General features: G+C 40.9%; 2 protein-coding genes across 3 annotated transcripts in view; both read right to left on the bottom strand.

Moving 5' to 3' along the window:
• Window positions 1-1,709, bottom strand: part of edem3 (ER degradation enhancer, mannosidase alpha-like 3) — a 71,563-nt gene extending 69,854 nt beyond the window's left edge. For both annotated transcript variants that reach the window (XM_078561426.1, XM_078561427.1), the window contains exon 1: window positions 1,421-1,709. In XM_078561426.1, the coding sequence (XP_078417552.1) occupies window positions 1,421-1,554 (134 nt within the window). In that variant the 5' untranslated portion in view covers window positions 1,555-1,709. The remainder of the gene's footprint in view (window positions 1-1,420) is intronic.
• A 12,884-nt stretch (window positions 1,710-14,593) lies between these two features.
• Window positions 14,594-24,253, bottom strand: part of LOC144692487 (protein Niban 1-like) — a 145,740-nt gene continuing 136,080 nt past the window's right edge. Inside the window, exon 14 of the mRNA XM_078561407.1 lies at window positions 14,594-17,432. Coding sequence (XP_078417533.1) covers window positions 15,976-17,432 — 1,457 coding nt within the window. The 3' untranslated portion in view covers window positions 14,594-15,975. The remainder of the gene's footprint in view (window positions 17,433-24,253) is intronic.

Raw genomic sequence — 24,253 nt, 5'->3', positions numbered from 1 at the left:
AAGGCATCATAAATATATGTTCCAGACTGGATTGGCCAATTGGTCTTTTACTGTCCAAACAAAAATGAAACAATATCTGCAGCACTCCAGCAGTTAACCAAAGAACATTTAAACTAAGCTTCCCATTGCAGTGGCATTACTCCTTCAACAAAAATGATTTTACTGAGAAAAGTTACGAGTCATCTGATATATAAGTCAAATAATTTTAAATGTCACCTGCTATTATTCAATTTACAACTTTATAGCCTGACATTCAATATACAAAGATTATTTGAATTGGCTTTTACATTACAACTGCTTCCTTAAGTCATACTCACAACGTTAAAACGTAATTTTACTAGAGTTATGCTTTCAGTGTGGTAATTTTGTCAACATCAATTCATCCCTGTAGATGTTCATACAGTATTGTACCATAAAGTGAACAGCCCAATAAATACTAAATTGATATAATTTTCTTACAAATTTTCCTTCTTCAGTCAACATAACTTTTTCAAATACATCATTTTAAATCTACCCAAAATGTCAGCATAGTTTTTATTGTATTTTTATTATCCTTTTTCTCAAAACCACAAATTTAGAAAATTCAATGCCACATAGATTTTCACTGTCTTTCTATAAACCTCTTAGCTGTGTACTGCTTAACTAGGAAATGTTGATATCATTGAGGAACTGGCTTCAATGATTCATGAAAGGGCCGAATGAGCAAGAGAGCCTCTCATAACTAGCGTGCTTCAACTGACTCTGTGCATGTTAATTCAGCTTCCCTTACAGTATCATACTTGTAAGCCACCAATCTCTCATTTACTTCTAAAGTTACAAAAATAGGAAATTTTAATTTTTTTTTAAAAAGCAGTCAGCTATCATGTATTTCCACCACAGTATTAACTAATACTCGTTATTTTGATTATCTGATAGCACTGTGTTCTTTAAAGAGAATTTGCCCTACATAATTTGGTCAAACTTGGCACACCAGATTTCTTTTTTTCCAGCTCACAGTCCCAAATTACCTGTTGCAAAGGCAATGTTTCCTAATTTCCAGGTCAATGCTATACAGTTATGATTGCACAGTGACAGCGCTACTATCATCAATAAAGATTGTGTAAACTATATAAAAATAGTGGTCTCTGCCTTGACCATTTAAAATTTTCAGATGACTCTCTAGCCAGATTTTGGAAAACCAACAGATTCATACTCAACAAAATTCATTTACTAAATGTCATACAACCCTTTAGCACAGTGTAGGGTGGACTTAACGAGAAAAAAAATCTTGGAAAATTCACTTCTTGATCAGAACAGATCTAAAGAAATAAACCAGTCTTTCTCTTCCCCAAAGGTGTGAACTAAGCCCATATGGAAGGCATACACTTCTGTACATGTTAGTGACGCGTCATGAGGTGGTGACAGGACCACAAAGACTCACCTGAGTTGGCGCTTCTCCTCTTTCTCCATCGCCCTCACCATCCCCAGCCCAAGACAGGACACAGTAAGCAGCAGCATCCAGCTTAGCAGGACAGAGGATAAGAACCTCTCTCTACCACCTTCGACACGACTCATCGGGCCGATTCTCACCCGCACACACAATGGGAGCAGAAACACTACAAGAGCATCCCATTCACTCTCTTTCACACACAGGCAACTACTGTAATGTCACCAGCTCCCAATCCCACCTCTTCCTGGTAGCCGCCATCTTTTGGTGACGCTGTACAACTGACGTTGACAACTACGCAGTCCCCGCCTCCCATGCGCGCAAACGATGGATGCTGATTGGCTCCGAGCAGCAGGTGTACGTCACGTCCGCGTCTCTCTTGTATGGCCTGTTGCGTCTATCAATCACATCATTCGACAGCGCCAATTGGCTCGTAGGCGCGCGGTTGGGACGTATGACTTTGTCTTTCTCCGGCCGCTGATTGGCTGTGACTCTGAGCAGTGTTACCCCTATCGATAGGATGGAGCTGTCAATCATAGCCCAGTGACAGCCCAATGGCATTTCTGATTGACAAGAGTGACACCGATTGTAAACCAATATAAACTTAACGAATAAAAACAGAAAATGCTGAAAATACTCAGGCCTGCCAGTATCTGTGGAGAGAGAAATAGAGTTTACGTTTCAGGTCGATGGCCCAATTCCTCAGACCTGGAACTTCAAGATCTAAGAGTTTTTTTAAGCAAGGCAGGGACAGAGAGCGCTTTCCAATGTCACTCCCTGCCATGTTTTCACCATACCCTCCATACCTCCCCCTCTCTGAATTCAAACAACAGTCCTCAGTAAAGGCTTCAGTTTCATTCCTCTAACCCACACTTTAATGACTTTCGAGCTCGGCCTGACGCTGAGCTCTTCTTTCAGCACCTTTGCCTCCATTCTCACTTCTTTGAGCAGGAGTTCTTGCCCCACACAGTGGAATATTTCCCCGTCTTCAGAATTCTCCTTCCACCTAGATCTTTCATCTAAACCCTTACCCTCTTTATATTGAGAATTCGTGACAACAGCCATCCCAATTTCTTTACTCCCCTCAATCACCCTAACCTATCTCCCTCTGAATTTGCAGCACCCTGTTCTTTCAGGTCCAATCTTAACATTGTCATGAAGCTTGCTGACAGGTACGTCTTGTTTAGCAAACCAGCCTCTGCCGAGCAAAGGCTGAACACGTCCTCTCAGACATGATCCCACCACTGAACATCATTTCCAAAACAGTGACTGACCTCATCTCCTTTGGAGTTCTTCCGTTCATGGCTTTAAACTTTATATTTGCCCAAACCCGAACAGTCCACTTCTATCTCCTTTCCAAGATCTACTAGAGGACTACGCTTGTAGATCCATCTTTTCAGCCTGTTCTGCCCCACTGAACTGATTTCTTCCTATCTTGATTCTATTTTACTCCCGTTGTGCAGACCCTTCCCACCTACATCAGTGACTTTTTCGACATTCTCCTTCACTGTAGCAGTTTCCAGTTTCCTGGCCATAAATGTCTCCTTTTCAGGATGGAGATCCAATCTCTCTAAACCTCCATTCTCCACCAGGTCCCGCTGAGGGCTCTCTGCTTCTTCTTCCCAATCCCTCTCCATCTATGACCACCGTCCTTTCCCTGACTAAATATTGAACAATTTCTCCTTCAATTCCACTCACTTCCTCCAAATAAAAGGTGTTGCTCTGGGAACCCGTATGGGTCCCAACTATGCCTGTTTTTTTGTGGAATAGCTGGGACATTCTTTTTTCCAGCCCTACTCAGGTCCCTTCACTTACGTCTTTCTCTGGTACAGTGATGACTATATTGGTGCCTTTTTCTGCTCTTGCTCTGAATTGGAAAATTTCATGAGTTTGGTTTTCAATTACCACCCTGGCCTCACCTTCAATGGTCCATCTCCACCTCTTCCCTTCCCTTCCTCGACGTCTCTGTCTCCATCTCTGGGGATAGGCTGTATTAGCCAATATTACTATAAGCCCAATGACTCCCACAGCTACCTCGACTACACTTCCTGGTTCAAGTAAGGACTCTTACATTTCCTAGTTTCTCCGTCTTTGTCACCTCTGTTCTGATGATACAACCTTCTATTCCAGTGCTTCCAATATGCCTTCCTGCTCAACTGAGGATTCCCCTTCACTATGATTGACAGAGACCTAACTGTGTCTATTCCATTTCCTCGATTTCTATATTCATCCCTTCCCCTCCTCCCAAAAGCACTATAAAATCCCCCTTGTCCTTACCTCCCCCCCATCAGTCTCTGCATTCAATGCATCATTTTCCACCATTTCTATCACCTCCAGCATGATGCCACCACCAAACATATATTTTTACAGCATTCTGAAGGGACTGTCACCTCCACGACACCCTAGTCCACTCTTCAATCACCTCCAACGTACATTGGAAGATCCCATGGGAAGAGGAGAGTAAGTGCAGGAGATGCAACATCTACCCTTTTATCTCTTCCCACCTCACTGTCAAAGGCCCCAAATACTCCTTCCAGGTGAAACGATGATTTCTTGAACTTTAAATTTAGTATACTGTATTTGTTGCTTACAATGCTGTTACATGGTTACAGTTACATTAGGAGATCAATCGTAGATTGAGTTGCTGCTTTGCAAAACACTCCATTCAGTCTGCAAGCATGACCCCAAACTTCCAGTCACCTGTTATTTTAACTCTCCACCGCAACCCCACTCTGACCTTGGCCTCCTACACTGTTGCAGTGAAGCTCAGCATAAGTTTGAAGAACAGCACCTTATCTTTCAGATTCATATTTTACAGCTTTCTGGACTCAGCATTGAATTCAACAACCTCGGCCCCATTTTTTTATTGCTTTTTTTTTTTGGATGGCAGTTGTTGGTAATAATCCTGCTTTTCCCATTTACACATCCTCTAGACACATTCTTTGTTTCTTTACTTGTTCCGGTACCATTTATTTTTGCCTTCTTTTTGTCATTTAATCTCTCATGTTTTCCACCATCTTCCCTTTTGTTGCCTGAGCAGCTGAACTAAAACAAATTAAGAATGTTTTAGATGGTAGTAAGTACAGGAACTAAAGTGTTTTCTAGCAAGAGGCTTCTATTGTTAAAAAAAAATGTGATTGTTACAGACGGGAGAGAGGCAAAACTGAACTCCTTTATTCTCTCACTGTCTGTTCATAAGCAGAAGTGTTTTTAATCGTTTAAATATAGACTGTTAAGTGTTTCCCCAAACCCTCAGTTTGTGAAGTCTAATTTTAAAGTGATTCATAGGAAACTCTGTTTATGACTAAATCATGTTAGTTTATTCACACATTCAAACCTGGGGGCGTGGGGGGGAATGGGTGGTTTGTGGAGGGGATGATTGCCACTTCACACACGTATGCACACACACACACACACATATACAGTAAGCAGGATAGAAACAAAGAGTTTTACACCTATGAATAACTTAACACTATAAGAACCACAGAAATAGATATCAGTTCACGTGATTTCCAGAGCCCAAAAAGTTAAAGTCCAAAGGGATGTTCCTTCACAGAGAAGTTCCAGTTCTGGTGGGTTCCTGGCAGAAGGCAGCAGTGCCAAATTCCTTTAAAGTGGATGACAATTCAGCAAAATGAGATTGCTATACATAGACTTGGTCTGCTCGGCAGGCAACGGTCAAAAGCTTCCAGATAAACAGGCTTCAAGGGGCTGAGACTTATTGCAGGTTTCTTGGTCAACCTGGAGTCCTACAGATTGGAGGTAAATTAACAGACTGCTTGTTTCTGAGTGTGAAACTGAATATAGAGATTTCAAAATGGTCACTCAAGTCATGTGACCTCTTCCTCCACAATGATTTCATTAGGGATGTTTATCTGGTGTCTGAACCTGGCTCTTGTTTTATGTCTTATAATGTCCCAGTCAGTAGCCTTTGAAAGCGTCATTAACCATATTAATGACCATGTTCCAGGTGGCTATTTTCTTGGTAGATCCTCAAACTCCACTAGAGGGGTAAGCTTATGAAGATGCAATTTTTTTTATATTCATTCATGTGACGTGGGCAAGGGTGGCTAGGCCAACATCTATTGTCCATCCCTAATTGCCCTTGAGAAGGTGGTGGTGAGTTGCCTTCTTGAACAGCTGCAGTCCATTTGGTGTAGTTACACCCACAGTGCTGTTAAGAACGGAGTTCCAGGATTTTGACCCAGCATCCATTTCCCTTCCATAGTTCCTTTTTGAAATGGACCTTGACAGTCCCAGCTGTGAGATGGTAGCTGTTAGCACCTCTGGAGGTATATTGAGTTTCAATGTCTCTTTCTCTTTGTTATAGTCTTCTGGTTTTGTGGATTATAATGATTTCTTACATTGAGATGTGAGATTTCACAAGGATGAGGGTGGAACTCTTTTGTCCTTGTAACTATTGCTGGAAAATTCCAGAAATTGTGCCCAATCTTGTGAGTCATGTGACCTGTAGCAGCCATCTTTTGGTTCAGGAAAGTCCATTTTTAAATAAGAAAAAAGAATAAAGTTTGATTTACGCAGTTTATGACTTCTTTCATGTGTTAAATCCACATTCTTATCATGCTGTAGCTTGGGTGATGCAATATATGTGGCATTGATACATAATAAAGCTGACACTTCAGAAAACTGAAGTGAAGGTCAAGGTGCAGCAACATACCACCTTGAATTTAAAGATGAACAGAATCCCATGAAAGGAGGGATCCCGTAGATTGATGGAAATATTGGTGATGCTTGAGAATTAATCAGGAAAAGTATTCCAATCTAGTTTAACAGTGATTTATATCATTTACTTTTTAATAAGCTCAATAAGAACAAAAATAACACTCCAAGTGTGATGGTATTAGGAATAATGTTTTCTTCAAGCAACTAACAAATCTAATTCACAGAAAATGGGTAGGATCTCGTCCACATTCTTTTTTCTCCCGCCCACCACTCCTCCCCCCACCTCTATGCTTCAATCCACCCTACACCATGAACTTCAATATACCCTTGGTCAAAAATACATTGGCACACTAAGAAACCCTAGATATATAAATACCGGACATGAAGTCATTGTGATGCATTTTGAAACTAGCATTTGAATACTTCAAGGATCATTCTCTCTTTATCAATACTATCCCCAGGCTCCTCAATGTCTTGAGTATATGTTCCAGAGTGCTCTACAGTTTCTCACTGAAATAACGTCCCTGTCAAATATTTTGAGATGCACAATGCAATATTTGACAATTCACCAAAACGTTTGAGAACAGGAATTCAGGGGTATGGTAAAGATTGTACATCAGCAGAACATCTGTCATTTTGGCTGAAATAGGTGATAAAGTTCAATGACAGCCTCTTTGGTAACATGAAGATGCCTCATATATTGTTTATCAAACAAGTAGAAGTAAGAGAAATGCTCCCTGTAGGCTCTGGGTAGGCTTCCATGTTCAGTGCCCGCCTGGCAGTTTTTCCTATTATGTGATATTCCATGCTGCTCTCAATCATCCTCAATTCCCAAAAGTAGGCCTATCACACCAGGCTTGTGAGACAAATAGCAACAACAATGCAAAAGCAGCAAAACCTCTCTCTGTACAAACAAAATGAACTTTAGAGAGTCTGAGAGCACAGCAGAAAAAATGCCTAAAGGTCAAACCGTAGCCAAAAATACTAAACCAGCAACTAACTCCCAAGTACTGCACAATCCCTTTATATAGTGCATTTGAGGGGTCCTTTATGTTGGTTAGCTTTACATTTGCTGAGTGAGGTCAGCATGTCACAAGTGAGGCATTGAAGTGGTTGAAAATGGAAAACGGGACCTCCAGGAAGTACAGGACCACCATCTGCATTTAGAAATTTCAATGTTGAAAACTGCCAGTGTTCTTGATGTAAGTACTACCTCCTCTACCAATAGGGCAGGTGGTGGACATTTGGCTGGATGTATGTGGGCACTGTCTGCCACTACTGCTTAATACCTGGCAAATAGGTGCTATGAGGCAAATTGCAAGACTCATAGCTCTTCATTTGCCTTTTTTTTCTATTAACTCAGGAGAAATCTGGGATGTGTTTTTTTTCACTACATACATGCCAACCATTCAAAATTCATGCACATAGTTGGTGACTTGGAGCCTGTTTTCACATTTTTTGTGACCCATATCTCTTTACTGGTGCTGCTACTCCATGCGATAAAACCCTTTGGGCAAAAACCTATTTGAAAGAACGTGTGAATTCAGTGCCAAAAACAAAAATACCTGGAAAAACTCAGCAGGTCTGACAGCATCTGTGGAGAGGAATACAGTTGACGTTTCAAGTCCATATGACTCTTCATCAGAACTAAGGAAATAGAGAAATGAGGTGAAATATAAGCTGGTAGAGTGGGGTGGGACAGAAGAGCTGGATAGGGGGCCAGTGATAGGTGGAGGCAAAGAAGAGATTGCCAAAGATGTCATAGACAAGAAGACAAAAGGGTGTTGACGGTGGTGATATTATCTAAGGAATGTGCTAATGGGGACATTAAGGGTAGCAAGCAGGACAAGTTAGTGGCAGATGGCCCTAGTGGGGGTGGGGTGGGGGAAAGGGATCGAAATGGGCTAGAAGGTGGAGATAAAACAATGGATCGAAATAAATTTAAAAATAGGTGGGAAAAGAAAAATATATTTTTTTGTAAAAAAATTATAAATTATTGGAAAAAGGGGGATCAGAAAGGGGGTGGGGATGGAGGAGAGAGGTCGTGATCTGAAATTGTTGAACTCAGTATTAAGTCCGGAAGGCTGTAAAGTGCCTAGTCGGAAGATGAGGTGCTGTTCCTCCAGTTTGCATTGAGAATTCAGTGTTTTTGAAATGGCGTGGAATTTAAAGAGTTTCTGGCTTGCACAATGTTACTCCCAACAATTACTAATTTACATCTGTGAACACAGTTCCAAGACAGACATATCGATTTCAGTGATAGGGAATATCACAAACATCATTCAATTTAAAAGGAACTTTCCCGATAGACAAATTTTCTTCCTCATGTTTTACTAAAAGTGAATGATCCAGAATGTACGCACCAACATATGTGATCAGAGAGTAATAAGAGAATTGAATTCTGGGGCAGTAAAGCAAATAGCTGGGACAGCTTGTGTTTTAGTTTTCTACCTCTTTTATGTAAAATAAATTAAGGGAACTAAATCACAGCTTATAAATATTAAGGCCAGCAGGGATTCTCAAAGTATATTGCAATTTTGAATATCTGGCCGGTAGAGGGATACCACAAGTGCATGTGACGTAACATTAGGTAGAGTATCAATCCTGTTAAGGACTCATATGTTAATACAATCACAGTATCACCTACTACTATTTGATTGTTGAGACTATCCACCACATTGTATAGGCAGTATAAACTATTGCATGTTATAGCTCTATAAACATAAAGAATCAAAATTTTCAGTCCTCCAGAGTTAATATCAAGGAGAGCTTACTGGTTATCAGAAAAAAAGAATAAAAATACCTTAAATTGCATCAAAATAATTATAGAAGGGTGGGGGGCAGTGGTAGCACGCATTTTATACAGGATCTGCTTGGCAAAGCCAGGAACAATTGTGCTTTGAAAACATGGCTTCCATTGAGATTTTCAGATTGCAGCAGATGTTCTATCTGTTAGCGGAGTCCACTAGCTAAGTAGGTGCACTGCTCGTGTGTAGCTGTGCCATACAGAGCAAGAAGCTCCCAGGTTGGATCTTTGGCCTGTGCTCAATTAGCTGACCTCAGCCAAGTTAACTTCAGTCGGTTGAGTTAGAAGAATAAAAACTAGCCAGGAATTCAGCTACACACATGGCCATCTAAGAGGACAAGATTATCTCTGATACCATCAAAGTCAATTTGTCTGTGACATCTGCTACCTAGGCTCATATGTGAAGAACAGCCAGCTGACTGAGATATTGGAGGACTGTCAGCTTCTGTACCCCTGCAAAAATAGCTTTAACAGCAGCTTGATTCTATTGTATTAGCAGATTCCTGAAACAGCTATCGGTTAAATTTCTCTGCTACCATAACAATGCTCATTTTAAGCCATATCATTGGTGAACAAGAATGTTACATCGAGAAGAACCGATAATTTTGATGCCAATATTGTTGAAACATGTTGCGAAAACACTCTGTCTAGCAATTTGTTTTGTATCATTGAGAATCATTATCATTATAAACAGCCTAATTTCACTCACTTTTTTGGATCACTTTTTCTTTGGCCATAAAAAGTGATTGTGCTATATATGTTATATCTTTAATTTCACCCTTTAATGGTCATTGCCTCCAGGCCATGCCATAAATTAGCCCTTCACTAAGGTTGTGTTTCCATTTTGAGACCTACTTTAATGTAAGTACATATCACAGAATAATTATCACAGAATTAAGGCAGAACCCTGCACCTTTTCTTTTACATGAATTTTCCAAGACAATACTCTTTTAAATTTTACAGCAAAAGTTATAGAGAAACAAAAACACAAAACATAGTCCAGAGTAACTCCACACAGCCATCCAATCTGAGTTTATATGAGTTATCAATCACTCAAGCTTCACTCTTGTAGTTTGTGACATTCTGTGAACCTTTTAATTGGATTATAACATTGTCATTGCTTCCAGTTATCCATCATACTCTGTAGAACTGAAAATGGATGAGCCCATTCCTACAGACTGACAATTGCACCTTCTAGAATTACATATCAATGTATGAGAAGATAATTTAAACAGGAAAATACCTCTGATTGTTCTAGATTATTTAAAATTAAGCATTGATTTAAAACAGCTGTGAGCCTGGTGTCTTATCCAATATAATTTTTGTGGCTCTCTGAAGATGGAACTATAACTCATAGGCAATTGAGAAGATGGAGGGAGTTGATTTTAGTTATCAATAACCAGAGTTTGAAAGTGGATTTCTAATTGTTTTATTAATGATAATTCGTTTATTCAACATATTATTAGGTCCAGCATTGAAGAAACAGGTTCTTCAAACTTCAAAATCATGAAGCATATTCCATTTGAAACATTAATCATTAAAAAATTCAGTTTTGAAACTTTCGTCAGCAGTACCATATGAGTTAATTATTATACAAAATAAACTCAAATTAAACAGGATTAAATTCAGAACATAGATGAGTATTGTATTCCAGAAGACATCTAAAAAAGAGTGAATTATTTTTGCAGGTCTCTTTTTCTCTGCTACTCTATCTGCAGTAGCGGCAATGCACATGTTTAGAGAGTATGCAGTAACCTCATCGAGAATTTAAAGTTCTTCAAAAATGTTCATTTCCATCTTATCCCCACCTTTAAGAATCCAACAATCAATTCCAACATTAAGAGAAAACTGAATAGCTTATTACAAATAGAATACAGCAATACATAAGAATGATCTCAACTCCTGAGGTTTCTATTATAGTGGGAACCTCATAAGACATGCCAGAATGTGAGTGAAAAAGCTGTGATTAAAAAAGAAATGAAATTTAAAAATATGATCACATCCATTTTGTCCCCCTATTGCATCAGATAGGGATAAAAAGGTGGTTTTAAGATCACGGTATAAAACAACTTGCTATATTAGTGTATATTTGGGTTGAAAATGGGTTGCATGATACTGGCAGAAAACACCTACAACCTTTGCAAGGAATTACAAGCATATTAAAATGCTTGTACTAATACCACATGGTGCGATTTCAATCTAATCACTGTACCAGGTTTTGACCGTAATTCAAACAAACTTCAGAATGTAAGGACAGCCAGAGTTAATGGAATAGGGAATTTTATTATTTTTGAAATGGAGATTCCCTTCCTTCAACTAGAGTCCATTTTAACACCATACTCAGATTTATCTCGGGGTACAATTCAATGCATGGCATTGGAAATTCATTGGGGTGACCTCTACTGGACTTGCAGATGAGTTTACTCAGTCATCATGTTACAACTTTTCCATGGACTATCTTCTGCTGCTGGCTGCACCATGGGATCAGGTTTCATTAGGGTTCCTAATCCACCAGGATTGTCCTGGAGCCTTTAGTAATTAAAAATTGATCTGCAGGACATTGCTGCGAGTAACAGGAGAGAAATCAATGGGACTTTTAAGGAGATTTTTAAAAAAATTACTTTGAACACTTTGGTTTATTAATTATAAAAATAATAGCGACAGGATAAAAGGCTATTTGACAGTGCAGGGTAGTTGTGATGAAATCTTCAGGGATAAATCCAACCAGAGTTGGAAACTCTAGGTTTCATTCAATTGCTGACATTATCCTCTAGAGTTGAGAAAAATAAATTGTTTGACAGAAATAATATTTAATGGTTCTGTCTAGTAGCTTACATTTCTTGCCTTAATTTTTTCTTGCTTTCCACTCTGAAGGCACTAATTCTTGCTGGCCCTATGGTTATCAGCAGTCCTCTGAACTAGCTGTTCCTTATGTATAATTCTGGACAATGAGGGAACATTATCTTCTATGACATAGGATGGAATAGCAGTGATCAGTGAAGGAAAATATAAGAGAAGCCTTCCCTATAACATTGCTAATCTGCACTTTCCTCCCTCCACTCAGGAGAAATAGCCCAGGCCGCCCTGCCACATGCCTTGAGACAGGGATCATAGTTACTTGTTTTCTCCCTTTACTGGCCCTGCTACTACTGACTCCAGGAACACAAAAGGAAATTAAAGGTAGGATCTGGGTCATGATGATAATCTCACATAGCAGAATGTTGGAGGGAGAGGGGCCAGTTAAGGCTCCTCTCCCCCATTTGATGCCTTCACCCTTCCTCCTGGCTACTTAGGCTCATGCAGAGAATTTAATTAACAAAAAAGTCCAGGAATCTTCTTCCCTTTAAGATATTGCCTCCTCATTGGTATTACAGCAACAGACTCCCTTTTGATGGCTGTTTGCCTTGTCTGCAAAATGGCACCAACCCAGAAAAAATGTATGGTATCACAGCAGGATCAGAGCAATGGCATACTATACTACCTCAATTCACCTCTGGCAACAAAACCACCTTAAAAGAAAATCCAGACCCAGGTGTCAGCAGTCTAAAGTACAATCAAAGAAGCACAGCAAAACCTGATCTGGCCATCACCTGGCATCTACACATTCACTTTGCAGCAGGTTTACAGAACAAGAACCATATCTGAGGCTTTCTTTCCCTCCCTAACCCACTATTTGTGTCCCGACTGGTGACCCCAGTTGAAATCATAGAGTCATAGAGGTGTACGGCACAGAAAAAGGACCTTCGGCCCATCAAGTCTGCACCAGTCAAACAAGTACCTAGTTATTCTAATCCCATTTTCCAGCACTAGGCCCATAGCCTTATATGCCACGGAAATGAGGCAGCTTAGCAGATCTTGTTCAATGTGAAGACGTAGTGAATGAATTCTAAACGTAAAGGTATTTTATAGTAGGAAAAAAAGACCCAAGAATAAAGCAAGGGTGCTCACAGCCAACTGAACTGAGTCACCAGCCAATACTGCCACAATCTTCGACAATATTGTGGGTATGACTAAAGTAGCAGCGCATTGAATTATTTATAAAATAACTAAAGTTAACTATCCATTTTAAAAATCTTAATGAGGTGGATCTTCTGGTCGGCGAGTAGGGGCAGGGCCCACTCGCTGACGTGTAAAACGATGCAGGATGACATCGGGCGGAATTCCCGACGTCACCCCGCATCATTTCCATTTTCAGGTCGGCAGGGGTGCAGCCGAATCAGCTGTGCACCTACCAACCCGTCAACAGCCTATTGAGGCCATTTAAAAAGTACTTAACATAATTAATGGACCTGCCGTCCAGCCTTAGGGTTGGCAGGCAGGCCGGGAGCCCTGGCGGGCTTCAGAAAAAGCATGAAACCTCATCCACGGGAGAGATGAGGTTTCATGAGGGTTTTTAAATATTTAATAAAGGTTTCAGTAAAAGTGATGGACATGTCCCAACTCATGTGACAGTGTCACATGATGGGATGTCAGGGAAATTTTTTAAACATTTGTCTTAAGAGTTTTAATTCCGAGGTGGTCTCCCTGAGGCAGCACCTAGCCTCAGGAAGATCAGTGCGCTCTTTCGTACGCATGCACGAAAGAGCGCACTCCCAGCTGAGGGAATCCGCCCCCCCCCCCCCCCGCACAGGGAACGCATAGCACTCCCTGGCGGACATCACGCTGGGCAGGCCTTAATTGGCCCACCCACGTAAAATGGCGGTGCACCCCTGATTGGGGGTGCTAATTGGAGGGGCACCTGCCCGCGCCTGCTCCTACACTCCCCCCCGACGGAGGGAAAATTTTTCTTTATGTGAAATTCTACTTAACAAAACATTGAACCAAGCACAATTTTGCAGTTGGGTCCATTTATTGTTTAAATGCCACATCATCTGTATGGCACGTAGCTGGGTTCACTTATTCAGTTGTCACCTCATGTTAGAACTCTTGTGGCTCCTCTAATTCTAGATGAGAGAAGGAAAATATATATTTGATAGATATGGAATGTAAGTTGGTGTGGGGGTTGGATAACTTACAAGTTTTTAGCCTCATAATGTTCACTTATTGACTATGGGTGTATTTAAAAAAATGTTCCCATCATCTGAAAATGAAATTCTTTTCTACTCCAGTGATCAAACTTGGATAACACTGTTGGAAGATCCTGAAACCATAGTCCAACTAGCAACCAACACACTTTTTTAGTTATTAATTAAAGGCAACATTTTATTGTAAGATTGTGGAATATGAAATGGACACATTGTGCATGGTAGCGTTGCAGATAAGCTGGTTTAACGTTACAGACAAAATAATCTGAAACTTGTAGTTGCAGCATTCCTTGTAGTTATTTAGTGTCTGTGTATTTTTTATTACCCCCCGAACACAACAGTGTGGCTTTATGCTATTTATTTTGTTTTTCTCTTCCACTTCAAAAGTAATGCTTTCTTTCCTCTTGTAGATTCCCTGTAATATACTGCCCAAGTGTTGCGAGACCATTGGCTGGCAATCTTTATAAATGCCCCTCAAGCTTCGGAGACTGACTTGGAGTAACCCCCCACTCGCAGAAATAAAGACCTATCTTCCCTCTTCCTGTTCCAACAAGGAAAGCTTTGTTCTTCACTTATGTCTTCCTGGCAACAGGATTTTGAGCTCATAGCACAGGACAAACCCAGTCCTAACTTACTGTCCTATCTCTTCTCTTGAAAGGGAAATGGAAATGCTCAATTTGTTTCCTTTATTGCAATGATTGTCTTTATACAGTTTTAGTTTAGGTAATTGAATAGCTTTTGTTTGGAAATTCAAAATCATTACACTGAATTGTTCATGAAAACTTCAGCTATAAGCACTATTATTGAAGTTTTAAAGTAATGACTACTGGGCAGTTAAATTTTAGGCTGCATCAAAAGCATCCAACTTTGTGTTATTAGTTCTTCTTAATATTCAAAATGGCTGTTGCAGCTCGAATTAAATATTGCAGTTGCCCTGTTTATGCTATGATTTATAGCAGGATAACCGTGAGATTGTCGAACTCCGAGTTATAAATCAACCACATGGGCCTGTATCATTTTAAGCTGCTAGAGTGTTAGCAAGGTGAAGTCATACAAACATCAACACTAATTCTGTTAATTGAACCTGTCAACAGATAACAGCAAGGTCTAATGCTACACTTATTTGGAGCAGCAAGTTATATAAGCTGTAGATAGGAAGGTGATAATCTAGGCATGAAGCCCTGGTATTGGCATAAATTTAGACTGCATTCTACTAAATGGTTACATTGCAGGTTTTAATTCATGACTAAAATCATACTGAATTAAAGCATAAATTCTGTGTCATAAACAGAACATAAAAATTCTACAGCATTCCAAGGGTTGGAAGCATGTGAAAAACAAACAAGATTCTAGTAATTTATCAGTATAAATTAAACAGAAACGTTACAGCAAGAAACTAAATTACAACTGGTGACAATGTTTACCTTTTGTGGAGATAGTTCAATTTTTTGATAAAGGCTTGAATTTGGAATGGAATATATTGTGTAAATTATTTTTTTTACTACATATCCTGATTTCAAAAAGAAAGTTGCTGGCTTTAACATTTTTCTGCAGCTCTTTCTGAATTTTGATATTAGCCATTTCTGTGCTATAAGCTGTTTTATTCTACTTAACTCTAACTCATTTTTTTACGCACTCTTCAATTATTGTCTGGGACACTTTGATGTGGGCTCTGATTTGCTTTCTCCAGTCCCTTCACCCTGATCTCTGCTTTCCCACTTGAGCCTTGCATGGAGAAAAAGGCAATTAAAAATAAAATAAAATCAAGCACAGACCTCTTCTCATCATTTCGAAAGGATAGCGCAAGGACAGGAAGTGCTGCCCAGTATAATCTGGAAAGCATTGAATATTATAAGAACTCTCAGTAAACATCTCAGATAAAGTGGAATCAAGGTTTTTGGTTTTTAGCATAATTTTTATGGAGCTTGAGCTTCAAGGTGCTCAGTTCACTTTTGATGATACAATAGATTCCTTTTCGGCAATGATGGATTGCTCACCATCAATTCCTTCACCTCTGCTTCTGCATAAATGATGATCTACATCTGAGAATTCTTGTCATCTTCCTTAGCTTGTTCCTGTTCCTTTTCAGGAAAAACAAGCGATATTTCAGTAACTGTTGTGTGTATAGTGCTCACTTCTTGAACTCCCTCATTGTGCAACGTTGCAGCACTCCCAGAAACATGATTAGACTCAATGTTGTCAGTGCAAGACTCATTTTCCAGGCATTCATTTATTTTTTGTGGTATGCCCTCCTTTTCAGGTTCTGCAGCCTTCTCGTCTTGACTTTCCACAAGTTCATTGATGGCTGCTGGCAAGTTTTCTTCCGACTGCCTATCTTCTTTTCCCTGACCTTCCACAAGTTCAACAACTGTTGACGGTAAGTCTTTGGGTTCATTAACTTCCCCACCTTGACTTTCTGTAAGCTCTTCAACTGTTGACGATGAGTCTTTGGGTTCATTAACTTCCCCACCTTGGCTTTCTGCAAGATCCTCAACTGTTGACGACGAGTCTTTGGGTTCATTAACTTCTTCACCTTGGCTTTGTGCAAGCTCTTCAACTGTTGACGATGAGTCTTTGGGTTCATTAACTTCCCCACCTTGGCTTTCTGCAAGCTCTTCAACTGTTGACGGTGAGTCTTTGGGTTCATTAACTTCCTCACCTTGGTTTTCCACAAGGTTCTCAACTGTTGATGGTGAGCCTTTGGGTTCATTGCCTTCCTCACCCTGGATTTCCACAAGTTCCTCAACTGGTGCCGGCAGTTCCTTATTTCCCTCACACTGACCTTCAACAAGTTCAATTGCTGATGATACATTTTCCTCTTTTGTTTCATGTACTTCCTTCAAATGCTCAGCCACTTTTGGACTAGATTCCTTGTGTACTTCAATGTGGCTTTTGTCATTGGGCAGCAAAGTTTCCTGATTCTCAGAACACTCTTCAGCTGGCGCAACCGCCACTGTTAACAGATCATGTATTTCTTTTAAACTATCAGGAGGTGGTGGAGTTATAATTTCTTCCTGTATTTCAGCCTCTCTGTTCTGGCATTCATTTCTTGGTACATTCTCATTACTGCTTTTGTTATCTAATTTGATTAGTTTTTCAGCTTCCTGATAATTAATCGTGGCTGAACTAGCTTCTTGCACTGCACTGTTATCTATTTGGGAAATCATTTCCCCATTCTGTTTAGAATCAAATGTAGTATGAAGAATTTCATCATGAGGCTCCATCTGAGACACTGGTGACTGTTTGCATTCCTGTTTCTCATTCAGTGAAGGATCCGATGAAGGAGTAAGAATTTGTGAAGTCACTTTTTCTTCAGTTTCCAATCCCTCTGCATATGACCCTTCAGATGATGTTTTAGCAGGGCTCCTTGATTGAGAATCTGGCGGTGTCTTTCCTTCATTTTTATCAGTGAGATTGCTATCGCTGTCACTAGCGTAAGTCACGTTGTCTTCAAATAGGTTATGTTTCTTCAAAATGGCAGCTTCATTCACCACTATCAAGAAAAAACAATTTGTTTTTCATATGAAAATAAGTTAAAACAATGCAGCTTACTTTACAGAAAAGCAACATTTCTATTAAAAATTTCACACAGGAGTTATCAGACAAAAATGGAGGCCAAGCCAAAGAAGGAGACAGTAGCATGATGAACTAAAACCTCGGTCAAAGAGGTGGATTTTAAAGATTTAAAGGAGGATATAGAGAGAGAATTCCAGAGTGCCAGGGGGGTTGCAAAAACAACTGAAGGCCTCATCACCAATGGTGGGAGGAAGAAGGGTGATGCACAAGAGGCTAAAGTCAGAGGAATGAAGAGCTCTGGAGGTTGTAGGGCTGAAGGGGGTTACAATGATAGGGAGGGTGAAATCATGAAGTGGATGAGAATTTTAAAATCGGAGGTATTGGCGATGGGGGAAGCAATGAAACTCAGGAAAGAGAGGGGTGATGGGTGAACAGGATATGATGGAATTTGGACACCAAAGTTTTAGGAGAGCTGAAATTTAGACAGTAGACAATGGGAAATCAGACAAGAGATCACTGAAACAGTCAATTTTGAAGGCAGAGATGAAAGTTTCAATATCTGGTAAGCTGAGGTTGGGACAGAGACAGGTGAAGTAGGTGTAGAAGTAGGTAGCCTTTGTAATGGCATGGTGTTGAATAGGATGACAAAGTTGCCAGCAATCTGGTTCGGCCTGAGAGAATGGTCAAGCAGTGAGGTGCAATCAATAGCAAGTGTACTGAGCTTGTGGCAGGAGCTGAAAATAATAGCTTCAATCTTCCCAGTATTTGACTGGAGAAAACTCATGAAACCAGTTGACAACAAAGTCAGTGCAATGGTTGAAAGAGTAGCTAGAGAGGTTGAGCTAGGTGTGTCAGTGTACATGTGGAAACAGATGCCATGTCTTCAATGCATGGCACCAAGGGGAAACTGAGGAAGAGGAAATGCCCAAAGATAGATAGATCCCCAGGAGACACCAGGAATAATGGTGTGGGGATACAAAGAGGAACCACTGCTGAAAATGCTCTGGCTGCAATCAGGTAAGTAAGAGTGGAAAAATCTTTGGGATTTCCTGAAAGCATCCCTGAAGAGGTCAAACATATTGGTCAACTCATTGGATACCCTGGCTTGTGACCAATCAAAATGGAGGGGGCTCATCCGGGAAGATCCGAAAAACATCAAGAACTTCATCAGGAATGTGCAGAGGTAAAGTTGAGACATCAGAGGGACTGCAAAAACCTCCAAACAACCCATCTACCAAACCCTCAAGCACCACCTGCCCCACATGTGGCAGAGTCTACAGACTGTGCATTGGACTTTTCAGCTATTTCAGACCTATCAAATTGGAGTAGAAGCAAGTCATCCTCAATCCTGAGGGACTGCCTAAGAAGGAGATGAAGGAAGTGTGGGAGCAAGGGAAGGCAGTTTCACTGAGCTGGAAAACAAAGGAGAGGCATTGGAGAGGGTAATGTCATTAATTACACAAAAATCTATACAGAGATTAAGAAGAGATGAGCACCAGAGCAGAGTCACAGAGGATATCATTTGTGATTTCAGTTATGTCTATTCCATTGGTGTATAAGGAGGGGAAACCTGAATGTAGAGGCTCAGATATGGTGTTAAGGGAAAGATGGGCAGGGATTTGGGAAGCAACAGTCTGTAAAACATCTTGGAGAGGCAAAAGAGGTTGGAGGGTCTCCGTAAATCTGTGTGCTTTAACTTTGTGCCTCCTTGCCAGATCCTACTCCCATCTTTGCATGCTACTTGAGGACACACTTTAAAAGTGGCACAAAATCAACTATGTCAACAATTTGCATTTATTTAGTGCTTTTAACATAGAAAAATGTCCCAAGGCCCTTTGCAAGAGCATCATTGGTCAAAATTTGACACTAATCCACAGGAAGAGATACCTGGGCAGGTGACCAAAGCTTGGTCATAGGTAGGTTTTAAGGAGCAGCTTAAAGGAGGAAACAGAGAGCAGAAGTTTAGGCAGTGAATTTCAAAGCTTAGGGCCAAGGTAACAGAAAGTATGGCCACCAACGGTGGAGTGATTACAGTCTGGGTTGCGCAAGATGCTAGAATTAGAAGAGCATCGAGATTCTGAAGGCTCACAGGGCTGGAGGAAGTAACAGGATAAGGCCATGGAGGGACTTAAAAATAAGGAGGGAAATTTTAAAATTGAGGTGTTGTTAGGCCAGGGAGCAATGAAGGTTAGCAAACATAGGGATAACGGATGAACAGGACTTGGTACAGGGGAAATTAGAGATAGTATTAGATCCAAGGAAGAGGCATAAAAATTGGCCAGAAAAAACAACAGACCTGAGGATTGGGAGCACTTTAGAATTCAGCAAAGGAGGACCAAGGGATTGATTAAGAAGGGGAAAATAGAGTACGAGAGGAGTTTGCAGAGAGCATAAAAACTGACTGTAAAAGTTTCCATAGGTATGTGAAGAGAAAAAAATTGGTGAAGACAAATGTAGGTCCCTTACAGTCAGAAACAGGGGAATTTATAATGGGAAACAAAGAAATAGCTGACCAACTAAATACATACTTTGGTTCTGTCTTCACAAAGGAGGACACAAATAACAGACCAGAAATGTTGGGGAACACAGGGTTTAGTGAGAGGGAGGAACTGAAAGAAACCAGTATTAGTTGGGAAATGGTGGCGGAGAAATTGATGGGATTGAAGGCCAATAAATCCCCAGGGCCTGATAATCCACATCCCAGAGTACTTAAGGAAGTGGCCCTAGAAATAGTGGATGCATTGGTGGCCATCTTCCGAGATTCTATAAACTCTAGAACAGTTCCTACAGATTGGAGGGTAGCTAATGTAACCCCACTATTTATAAAGGGAGGCAGAGAGAAAACAGGAAATTATAGACCAGTCAGCCTGACGTTGGTGGTGGGGAAAATTATAAAAGATTTAATAGCTGAACACTTGGAAAACAGTGGCAGAGTCGGACAGAGTCAGCATGGATTTACGAAAGGGAAATCATGCTTGACAAATCTACTGGAATTTTTCGAGAATGTAACTAGTAGAGCTGATGACGGTGAGCCAGTGGATGTGGTTTATTTGGACTTTCAGAATGCTTTTGACAAAGTCCCACACAAGAGATTAACGTGTAAAATATAAAATGCATGGGATTGGGGGTAGTGTATTGAGATGGATAGAAAACTGGTTGGCAGACAGGAAACAGAGTAGGAATAAATGGATCTTTTTCCAAATGGCAGACAGTGACTAGTGGGGTGCCACAGGGATCGGTGCTGGGACCCCAGCTATTCACAATATATATTAATGATTTAGATGAGGGAATATCTCCAAATTTTCAGATGACACAAAGCTGGGTGGGAGGGTGAGCTGTGAGGAGGATGCAGAGATGCTTCAGTGTGATTTGGACAAGCTGAGTGAGTGGGCAAATGTATGGTAGATGCAGTACAATGTGGATAAATGTGAGGTTATTCACTTTGGTAGCAAAAACAGGAAGGCAGATTATCTGAATGGCTATAAATTGATAGAGAGGAATGTACAACGAGACCTGGGTGTCCTCGTACACCAGTCGCTGAAGATAAGCATGCAGGTGCAGCGGGCAGTAAAGGCGGCAAATGGTATGTTGGCCTACATAGCAAAAGGATTTGTGTGCAAGAGCAGGGATGTCTTGCTGCAATTATACAGAGCCTTGGTGAGACCACACCTGGAATATTGTGTGCAGTTTTGGTCTCCTTATCTGAGGAAGGATGTTCTATAGAGGGAGTGCAGCGAAGGTTTACTAGGCTGATTCCTGGGATGGCGGGACTGACATATGAGGAGAGATTGAGTCAGTTAGGATTATATTCACTGGAATTCAGAAGAATGAGGGGGTACCTCATAGAAACCTATAAAATTTTAAACAGGACTAGACAGGTTAGATGCAGGAAGGATGTTCCCGATGGTGGGGGGGTCCAGAACCAGGGGACACAGTCTGAGGATATGGGGTAGGTCATTTAGGACTGAGATGAGGAGAAATTTCTTCACCCAGAAAGTGGTGAGCCTGTGGAATTCGCTACCACAGAAAGTAGTTGAGGCTAAAACATTGTACATTTTCAAGAAGGAGTTAGATATAGCTCTTGGGGCAAAAGGGATCAAAGGATATGGGGAGAAAGCGGGAGCAGGCTGTTGAGTTGGCTGATCATCCATGATCATAATGAATGGCGGAGCAGGCTCGAAGGGCCGAATAGCCTACTCCTGCTCCTATTTTCTATGTTTCTATGTAAGGACACAGGCAGCAAGCTTTTAGATTTTACAGAGAAAACAATGTGGGAAGTCAGCCAGAGCATTTGAATAGTGAAGTTGGCAGGTAACAAAGGCATGGATTAGAATTTCAAAAGCAGAGGAGCTGAGATGGGAGAATTCACATAGGTGAGAGTAGGCGGTCCTGGTGCTGGAGGAGAAACGTGGTCAGACGCTCATTTTGGGGTCAAAACAACACCAATTTTGTGAACACATTGGCTCAGATTCACGCAGCTGCAGGGAGAGGGGTGGAATTGGTGGCCAGGGAACAGAATTTGTTGCAGGATCCAAAGGGGGGTGCGTACGAAAGAGCGCATTCATCTCCCTGAGGCTAAGCGCTGCCTCAGGGAGATCGGCTCCAAATTTAAAAATGTTAAATGTTAAGAAAAATAAAATTTCCCTGACATGTCCCCTCATGTGACACTGTCACATGAGTTGGGACATGTCCATCACTTTTAATTAAACTTTTATTAAATTTTTAAAAACCAACATGAAACCTCATCCCGCCCGTGGATGAGGTTTCATGCTTTTTCTGAAGCCCGCCAGATTGGACAGGCAGGTCCGTTAACTAGTTTCATTTAGTATTTAAATGGCCTCAATTGGCCGTTGACAGGTCGGCGGGTGCATAGCTGATTCAGCTGCGCCCCAGCTGACCTGAAAATTGAAATGATGTGGGATGACATCATCCCGTGTCATTTTACACGCCAGCGAGCGGGCCCCAACCCTGACCTCGATATCCTACCCCAGGGGATAGATCCTTGTGGGGAGCTCCAGAGATAATGGTGTTGGAGAGGGATGAGAAACCATTGTACAAGTTTCCCTAGGTGTGATTCAATAGCCAAGAATGGAATCAGGCACATGCGCTTCCAGCCAATTGGATAACAGAGAAAAGATGTTGGGGGATGATGGCGTGGTCAACCATGGGAAAGGCTAGAGATAAGCTGAGAAGTGTGAGAAGGGATAGTTGACTTGGAACTATATCACCGTTCCTTCACTGTCACTGGGTCAAAATCCTGGAACTCCCTCCCTAACCGCACTGTGTGTGTACCTACACCACATGGACGGCAGCGGTTCAAGAAGGCTGCTTACCACCACCTTCTCAAGGGCAATTAGAGATGGGCAACAAATGCTGGTTTAGCCAGCGACACCCACATCCCATGAATGAATGAAAAAAAACAGAAAGGTTTACCATGGTCAAGTTACATTGGATGCCATTTGTGATTTTGATTCAAGGCCTTTTCAGTACTGTGGCAGAGGTGGAAACCTGTTTGGGAAAAAAATCAAACCTGGAACAGCGGAAAAGAGAGATTTGGGAGGTGGCGATAGTGTCAAGGGTTTTGGAGAGCAAAAGGCAGTTGGAGGGGGAAAGATGGTTTGTAAAGACAGAAGGGGTAAGGATAGATTTTTTGAGGAGAGAGGTGATGATGGAATATTTGAAGGGGAGAGTGACAGTGCTTGAGGAGCGGGGACTGTTAACATTGGTTAACTTGGTGGCCAGAAATTGGATAGTCAGCAGTTTGGTGGGAATAGGGTCAGGGGAGGAGGAGATGGGTCCCATAAACAATGTAAGCTCAGAGGAAGTACAATGGAAGATGGGATAGCGTATTGTTAGAACTATATCTATAAGAATTATATTTTCTTTTAAAATTTGGAAGGACATTGAATTATTTGGACATTTGGAAGCTGACCTGGATTATTTTTTTCAAAAAAGGTCATAAGTTGACCTTGGACTGTCAAGAAGCATGTCTTTTCTAAGAAATCACATGACCAGCATGGCAATTGTGGAGGAGAGCTATTTGTCTATTTAAACTGCAATCACTTTAACTGGTGGGAAAAAAAAACTGTTTTAAAGGCAAATGTCTGTTGATTTACTGGAAATCATCTGATGGAGGAGCTTTATGTTTTGAGCTTGTTTTGAACTCAGTTGGAAATGAACTGAGAAGGGGAAATGCTATCCAGCTTGTGTTCGCCTTGCCTTGCATGAAACACAGTGTGGTTATCAGTATCTAGCTAGGAATCCTCATCTCAGAGGAACTTGTCTGTATTTGGAAACCCAAGTGGCTGAGATGAGAAGGATTGATCAAGCTCTATTTTCCTGCACACTGAAGCTCCATTGGTCAGAACCTCCAGATATCTACTGAGACTAGTGACCATCCTCACATGAGAGAGTACCAGATTGACAGTGTCAAAACCCTGTGAACCTTATCCTTTTTATAAAGTTTTTTCTTCAACCGCCCATCTCTGTAGAGACCTTCTTTGTTTGTTTTTTGTTTGTGTGCATGCTGGGGAATTTTAAAAGGCATGGATAATTACACTTCCAGATTACAAATTAATGTGTTAACCAGTTCTTGCAGCTTGTTTTAAAAATAAGTTTTGTTTTATAATAAATTGATCATTCTGGGTTTATCGAAAGAAGCCTGGTTAAAGTCTATTTTATTTTGGGTCTAACAGTAGCAAAGGTAAATAATTGGCCATTTTGGTAAGCAAATTAAACATTTACACTAATGGTACGACCTGTGGAGTAATGGGGCTAGATAAACTACTCATTCCTCTC

The sequence above is a fragment of the Cetorhinus maximus genome, chromosome 17 (assembly GCF_964194155.1).
Source record: "Cetorhinus maximus chromosome 17, sCetMax3.hap1.1, whole genome shotgun sequence".
In the NCBI taxonomy this organism is placed as follows: Eukaryota; Metazoa; Chordata; class Chondrichthyes; order Lamniformes; family Cetorhinidae; genus Cetorhinus; species Cetorhinus maximus.
This window is presented reverse-complemented; position numbering and strand designations above follow the sequence as displayed.